We start from the raw sequence: 8367 nt of genomic DNA, 5'->3' as shown, positions 1-8367 counted from the left end.
CGTCATAGGTGGTAGATTAAGATTGAGGTCTCTAACCCATGTTATATCCTCTTATTAGTGTTGTGTGCATTAGTTTACTTATATCCATACATTTTATCACTTTGATCATCACACACGTGTACTTGTAAGAAATTAGCAAAAATTCTGACAATTGAGAAATTTAAAAACTAAAATTTATCATTTATAATTTAGAGAATAATATTTTAAGAAGCATGCTATACATTGCAGATTATATGTTTTGGTTCGAACTAATTCTCAGAAAAAGAAACCATAATTTAAATAAATTTTATAGTAATAACAAATATAGCTATCATGAATGCAGAAATAAGAAAGAAAATGGCTAAATCACCAATGATGGCAGAAATATTACACACTGTACAGCAACAATTCACTCATCGATCTATTTAAGATGAACAATCATCAAACTAAAAACTTCCAGACACCATTTCTGATTAAGCAAACACCAAGATCTACATTACCATGTTCCAAATGAATGTACACAAGACAAAATTGGCAAAAAAAAAAAAAACTCACAAAAAAATGTGTAAAAATTTAACTATACATGAACTGAAGTTATACACCCTGAAGTGGACCCTTTATCTGACTCAGCCTCAATCTGATATTCCTGTAAAAGTCGATATATGGGTTGTGTTTTCTGATGACAATGGTGAAGTTTCAGGACCAGAGTCATGACACGAGGATACTTGGAAGGGAAATCGGGCACCAGCCTTCTTCTGGCCTTCCCCACTAAGGTCGAAGAAATCGCTGATAAGGCCAGGCTTTGTGATCTTTAGTGAGTTGATGTCGATCTCAGAAGTCAGCAACCTGACAACAGTGGACATCGAAGGACGAAGCTTGGCAGCATCTTGTGTACAAAGAAGCCCAACCTTCAAAAAATTGCATGCTTGTTTCATGTCTAGATCATCACCTAAGTAAGTGTCTACGATGCTTTCAAGCTCACCACCCTCGTACAAGGCCCATGTCTGCAATCATGAGAAACCTGACTAATTAATAATCAAATATCAAACTTCCATGTGTAATTGAATGCTTGATCACAATAACAAGAATAAAACCAGGGCAAGTACACGATGGAGAAAAATCCCCAATAACATGAAGAAATTCAATTTTGGGGTGAATTAGTAGTTGGTGTGTCGTCAAGGTTATGTGATCCAACTTAAAAGCAGGTAATATTATGAAGGTGAAATTGCAAATACCTCACCAGGATGCAAGAATAACTGTCTTGTAGCTTAAATCACACCAAGACTTGAAAAATAAAATTCCTAATGATTGTTGTATATTCCTGTATGCATACCAGGTCTAGGATTTCTTTGGGAATTAGTAATTCTGAATTAATAATTATGGAAGGGAGATCACAATTCCTAGAATTAAGTGGTAGAAGTTAAAAAATAGGAAACAAAATATATTTAAGGAGAATGTAAGAGTATAAACATTAGGTGAAATATATAGTGACTTTAATACAACATAAGATAAGATGGTATCAAAGTTGAAAAGAATAGTCAAGAATGTACTCGATGAGTCGAAAGAGCATGCATCACCAAGTAAGAAATCTTGGTGGTAAAATGAGAAAACAATGGAAAAAGTGAAGAAAAAATGAACAGCTTATAAGAAATTATATATTTGTAAAAACGAGAAAAACTTTAAAAAATATATAATAGTTAAGAAAGTAGTAAATGAAGTTGTGAATGAAACTAAGAATGAAACTTTTAAACAGTTATATCGGAAATTAGATACAAAAGAAGGGGAAATAGACATTTATAGAATAGCTAAAGTGAGAGAGAAGAAGACAAAAGATCTTATCCAAATAAGATGTATTAAAGATGAATGCAATATAGTACTAATAAATGATGGAGAAATAAAAGAGCAATGGGAGATATATTTTCATCAACTTTTTAATAAAGATTTAGATGACTAACTTAATTTAGGTAATTAATTTAGGTAATTTAAGGTCAAATGAGCATAAAAATTTAAATTATTATCGTAAAATTCAAACTTCAGAAGTAGAATAAGCTTTAAATGGGATACAAAATAAAAAAGTCATTAGACCAGATGATATTCCAATAGAGATATGAAAGTACCTAAAAAAATAAGATATTGAATGACTTACAAAATTATCCAATATGATATTGAAAACAAATAAATATCTGATCAATGAAGGATAAGCACTTATTCCAATAGAGAAATGAAAGCACCTAGGGAAATAAGGTATTGAATGACTTACAAAATTATTCAATATGATATTGAAAACGAATAAATATCTAATTAATGAAGAATAAATACTCTAATTCCCTTATATAAAAATAAAGGAAACGTACAAAATTGTATAAACTATAGAATATTAAACTAATGAGTCATATCATGAAACATTTAAAAAAATAATACAAAAAAATTAAGGAGACTGAAAATCAATTTGGATTCATGTCTGCAAAGTCGACAATTGAAGCTATACATCTTCTCAAACAACTAATTGAAAAATATCGAAAGTAAAAGCAAGATCTACACATAGAATTCATTGACTTAGAAAAAGTTTATGATACAGTTCTAAGAGAAATTATATGTAAAATTCTAGAAAAGAGAGGTGTTAGCGTAGCATATATTAAACAAATTAAGGATATTATGAAAATGTAACGATCAAAGTGAAGACTTTAGAAGGATTAATTAAAATATTTCTAATAAAGATAGGATTGCATCAAGGATTAACTTTAAATCCTTATCCTTTTACACTAATCATGGACGAACTGAACACATTCAAGATACAATATCGTGGTGTATTTTATTTGTAGATGATATTATTTTGGTAGATGAGACACGTGAAGGAATAAATGCTAAACTAGAATCTTGACAGAAATCACTAAAAGTGAAAGGTTTTAAGCTTAGTAGAATAAAGACAGAATATATGAAATTTAAATTTAATAATATTAAACGTAATAAGACAATTGTTAAGATACGAAGATGACGAGTTACTTGGAACTGAGAGTTTTAAATATTTAGAATCATTTTTATAAGACGATGGAGAGATTGAGAGAGATATCTTACATAGAATACAAATAGAATGGTTGAAATGGAAAAGAGCATCGGATGTTTTATGTGATCGTAAAGTATCTCAAAAACTTAAAGGGAAATTCTACCAAATGACGATTAGACTTGCTATATTTATATAGCGTTGAATGTTAAATTATGACTCGAGCACATAAGCAGAAAATGAGAATTGTAAAGATGAATATGTTAAAGTAGATGTGTGAACATACAAGGATGGATAGAATAAGAAATGAGAGCATTAAAGAAAAAGTTGAAGTTGAATCTATTGAGGGAAAACTCCAAAAGACACGTTTAAGATAGTACGAATATGTACTTAAACCGCTAATAAAGGCTTTATTTTAACGATATAAAACTATAACAAATATGCACATCAAACGATGAACACAAAGATCAAAAAAGATTTAGTTAACAATAATAAAATAAGATAAAATTTATTTAAGTATAGATAATGATATAGTAGGGGATAAAATCCATAACATAAAAAGATCTATATAGTCGACCCCACCTAGTGGGATAAGACTTGGTTGTTATTGTTAGTGCAATCAACCTCAGGTTAAGGTTGACCAAGTTTACCAAGCTCAATTTAACTCAAGTTGGATTTTGATGTTTGATCAATATGTTGGTTAGGTGTCAAGTAGGTCCAGGTTGATCGGATACTTGAAGGTGAAAAGTTCAAGTGGATTATAGACCATCAAACACTTAGCACGAGATGGAAAATCCAAGTGGGTAATGGAGGACTAGACACTTGGCAAGAGATGAAAAATCCAAGTGGATCAAGGTTGATCGAACACTTGATGATCGAAAGTTCAATAGAAAAGTTGGCAAGAGGAAAGTCCAAGTGAGTCGAGGTTGACTAGACATTTGGTGATTTGAAGTCCTAGCAAGTCAAAATTGATCGGATGCTAGGCAATAGCGAAGTCCTAGTAAGTTAAGGTCAACTAGATACTAAGTAATGAAGAAGTCCCGGCAGGTCAAGATTAACGGGATGCCAAACAACAATGAAGTCATAGCAGGTTAAGGTTGACCATATGTTAGGCAACAGGATATTTTTCGCAGATCAAGGATAATCGGATGTCATGTAAAGGAAGTCAGAAACGATATAGCAAACTTCCGAAAGTCATAACTTTTGCCTCAGGTCATATCAGAATGAAACGATCTTTGATGTGAAACGAAGCTTATTCAGAGATGTATCTTGTTATTCAAATCGATTCGATTGATTAAGTATATCAAATCGATTCGACTGATTTAGATCAGAACCAAATAGAAATAAATCGATTTAACTGATTAGGATAATCAGTCGACTGGTGTTATTTCAGAAGCATGCAGAAATAAATCAATTTGATTGATATTTGAAAAATCAACAAAATCAGACAGATTTCAGATGGTTCAGAAGCCGTTATTTGGTCAGTGACCAAATCAGTCAACTGATATCCTCTACCAGTCACCTGATAAGCGGAAATCAATCCTAACAGCAGTTGTATAAGCAGGTTTTCATTTAAAAGGAGAAGGGGTCAGTTTTGAGAATGAAGTGCTGCTGTATTTTCATATCAACAAGAGGTTATTCCAAGTAATAAGAAATCATCCAAAGCAAGATCTTATTTGTAAAGGTGTTAATGCTTTCATTTAGATATGTATTTTTATTTTTTGTTGTGTTGTTGTGTTCTTGTAATAACACACTTGTGAGAGACTTCTCCGCCTCCAGAAGGTATCCGAAAAGGAGGAGTTCATAGTGGAGGTAGATAGCTCAGAGTAGACCCTTGGATTAGTCATCTCAAGGAGGCGGATATCAAGTAAAATCATGGAGTTGTGCATGTAGAATCACATTTAAATCAAGATTTTCACTACAAATTTTAACGACGAGCATAAGATCAATACAAGAAACGATCAAAGTTATTCACCTCCCTCTAGCTCGCACAGGTCCTAACAGTTATTGTTGTTGTTGTTGTTGAAGGGTGATCACTTAGTCTATGAAACATTTACTTTACAAATTGCACGACACTACATTAGCAGACTCATTATGAAAACAATGGAAGGAGAAATGATTGACAACCAAATATTTCTACTAAAAAAAGTGTCATCATCCAAAAAGAAAAAAAAGGATAAGCATGTATATTACCCGCTCAAGTAGAAATTGATCTTCAGAGGGCAACCTTGTATTTGTGTTACTCCTGCCACTAACTATTTCCAATAGCAGCACACCGTAGCTATACACATCTGACCTTCTTGTCACTTGCCCTCTTATTGCATATTCAGGAGCTAAGTAACCTCTGAAAACAACCAAAAAGGAACAACTTAACAAATGAATGTAAATAGGGGTGGTAAATAAATCAAATGGAATGTAACTACTTCATAAATTCCTAATATGATGCTACTTTATTCGTTTATGATAGAATGCAAAGTTATAGCTGCATAAGAAACTCACTAAGGGAATAAGGTCATAAAAATATAGGAAGTAAAATAGTGGAATTACATTGTTCCAGCAACTCGAGTGCTGACATGGGTTGTATTTGGTGGAAGAAGTTTTGCTAAACCAAAATCAGAGATCTTTGGTGTAAGATCCTCAGCAAGAAGAATATTGCTTGCTTTGATGTCCCTATGAACTATAGGAGGTTGTACTTGCTCATGTAGAAATGCCAGTCCACGAGCAACACCAACACAAATGTTCACTCTAGTTCTCCAATCAAATTGGATATCATTATATCTGGAACCTGAGAGTAAGAGTTTTAATTATAGTGAAGAAGCATATAATCATGTTACAATGTGCTAATACGAAATTGAATTACCAAGAAGGGTTTGTGCAAGGCTATTATTCTCAAGATAAGGGTAAACAAGTATTCTGTGATCTCCTTCAATGCAGCAACCATACAAACTAGCAAGATTTTCATGTTCAATATCAGAGATCACACTAAGTTCGGTCAAGAATTCCCGTACTCCTTGTTTTGATTCAGAAGATAGGACCTTTACAGCAACATTTTCCCCATTTTTAAGCTTTCCCTAAAAAAGTAGTCAAAAAAAGTAATTACTAAATTCATATACTAAATACAATTGCTTAGTCATTGTCCGTAAAGTTTACCTTGTACACAGGGCCAAAACCTCCCTCACCAACCTTATTGGCATTGCTAAAACAGCCAGTTGCATTTTTCAACTCCTTGTATGTGATGATCTTTAGATTTTTAATTTCTGGAATATCTGGAAAAGACTCAGTCAGATGACCCTTCAAGGCAGAAAGAGTTTTCCAAAATGCAGTATATAAAATGCATACATAACAAATGAAGCACAATTATGAAAAGACAGTGAAAATTTAATCAGAGCACCGCCTGAGACATACCATGATTATGCTTATTACTTTGATGGCCAAAATTTATCCTTCGAAAAAAGATAGAGAAGCAACTCATAATGATATTCTCTGTAAGTTGATTAGCTCAGTCAACACAAAGTTTCCTGCAAAAAGAAATTGTAAATTTCTTTTTAGAATACGGGAGGACTGCCAGTAAGGATGGAATATTTGGACACCACAAAAAGGGTTCTTACAAAAAGGGTTCTGTAAGAGTCGATCAACTATCAAGCTAGCCTCCTCACTTATAAACATTCATAAATAGATGTACAAGGAAGAAGAAAATAACAGCTTTATAATTTGTCATTGACACGTTTTTACATGAAAATGGAATATGACTTGTAAGATTGATAAAAAAATATATATAGGTTCAAATGTGGTGTCAAAGGATGAATCTATTAAATAACTTGTCTAGGTATCTTCCATCCGACTAAACAAACAAAAAAGAGATTAATAAGTTGACATTGCAAACATTTATATATGACTTAAATATTAGTTTAAGCCCAAAAAGTTATGAGATAATTTGAAGAAAAAAAACCATTGCAACATCGGGACATCTAAATAATGTAATTAATTTTCTGGAAAATTGAAAAAGAGAAATGATGAGAAGTGAGCAAAAGATGGAGAGAGGATGCCTATGTGTCAGATAAAAGTAGATGTTTAGAATACTTTTTTTTTGCAGCTAATAAACTAGGCCATGTTGCCTAGCACCACATTGAGGTCTTCTGGGAACTAGTCAAAACACTTGGTTGGAAGATTCCACACAAATATACAAAGTTGGTCGAAATTACCAATGTAGGATCCAAGATGTTTATCTACAATAATAAATGTACATCATCGATCAGAGTATCGAATTAAATCTGATTGGAAATGGAATAGCCACCAAAGTAAAGATAAATGTGAATCACCAAACTAGATCTAACTAATAAATGGAAAAATAAACCATCTTGTAAACATTTAGTCTTTGCACCTGATAATCAAAGTAAAATTGATCAGGATGCGATCTCATTGTCTAAAGATACTAATTTTCTATACTATTTCTGCCTTAACAACTGAATGATACTTAACATGAAAAATTGATCAACTAAATGAACCGTTTTGTAAAGAAAGTGAAAAATTAAGGTGCAGCACTCTTCGTGTAGTTCTTGGCGGCGGGGTGCATCAAATATTGAAGATAAGGTGGACTCAGTACTAAAATCCAGGCACACCTAGTATTGAAGAACGGATACACTTGAACTCACTTTATTGAGAGCTCAACGCCTAGTGTTGGAGAAACAATTAAATTACAAAGTATTCCCTTTCTTAATATACTATGTTGACTTGATAGGGGGATAAGAACCATGTAGCATTCCAAAAAGTTGAGACTAATACAATTGGTTAATGTTGTCACTGACGATGAATCTACTAGGTTAACTTCGCTTTCATTCAGATTCCTATTTTCCTATCAAACAAGTAAAGAATAAAATTTGTTTTCGAACAATAAATCTGAGCATCCTCAAATGTGTGTTCTCAAGAAGATCCGGCGGCTCAAATAGTCCAAAATAGAAAGAAAAGATAGAAATCATTAGCGCGAGAAAATAAATGGGAACAAACGACAAAATCTTGAGCTCCCAATGGGAGAGAAATTGAAAAATGAATGAAGCTTACCTCTGAACCTCGATGAGAGAATCAAGAGACGAAACAACAAACACCGATCGCTGAGGAACCACACCAGCACCGCAACGTCGGCCGGCGAAGTCGTCTCTTGAATGCCCAAAAGTAGAAAAACTAAATCGGGCGAGACCGAAACCCCATCGAAACTCAACACTAAAACTCGGGGAGGGAAGTTACCGGAAACTTCTCGGCGGCGCGCAGGTCAGCAGGCGGATGGGGAGGCGACCATGTGCTCGTGGCTTGTGAGAGAATACTAGCAGTCGAGGGATGGGCAGACCAGCAATTTCATATATTTAAAAAAAAAAAAAAAAAGTAAACGGCGA

The 8367-nt window shown here is 33.3% G+C and overlaps 1 protein-coding gene across 1 annotated transcript; it reads right to left on the bottom strand.

Annotated features, from left to right (window-relative positions):
- Window positions 1-380: 380 nt before the first annotated feature.
- On the bottom strand, window positions 381-8312 carry LOC141831966 (cold-responsive protein kinase 1-like). The gene is made up of 8 exons (XM_074719420.1): window positions 8222-8312; window positions 8039-8134; window positions 6386-6498; window positions 6131-6246; window positions 5841-6051; window positions 5528-5765; window positions 5174-5324; window positions 381-983 (listed from the first exon to the last, which is right to left on the bottom strand). Exons 3-8 carry the CDS (start codon window positions 6450-6452, stop codon window positions 612-614), a joined length of 1155 nt encoding a protein of 384 aa, XP_074575521.1. The 5' UTR covers window positions 6453-6498; window positions 8039-8134; window positions 8222-8312; the 3' UTR covers window positions 381-611.
- Window positions 8313-8367: the final 55 nt, after the last annotated feature.

The sequence above is a fragment of the Curcuma longa genome, chromosome 1 (assembly GCF_044706935.1).
Source record: "Curcuma longa cultivar G26 ecotype Majalengka, Jawa Barat chromosome 1, ITB_CL_G26_1.1, whole genome shotgun sequence".
NCBI lineage: Eukaryota > Viridiplantae > Streptophyta > Magnoliopsida > Zingiberales > Zingiberaceae > Curcuma > Curcuma longa.
This window is presented reverse-complemented; position numbering and strand designations above follow the sequence as displayed.

Excerpts from the sequence above, each read along its gene's own strand:
- LOC141831966 (XM_074719420.1), bottom strand. The coding sequence starts at position 6,452 with ATGAGTTGCTTCTCTATCTTTTTTCGAAGGATAAATTTTGGCCATCAA. Across the intron at positions 6,052-6,130 it reads GTTTTGGCCCTGTGTACAAG|GGAAAGCTTAAAAATGGGGA; the intron begins GTAAACTTTACG and ends CTACTTTTTTAG. Across the intron at positions 984-5,173 it reads ATCAATTTCTACTTGAGCGG|ACATGGGCCTTGTACGAGGG; the intron begins GTAATATACATG and ends TCATGATTGCAG.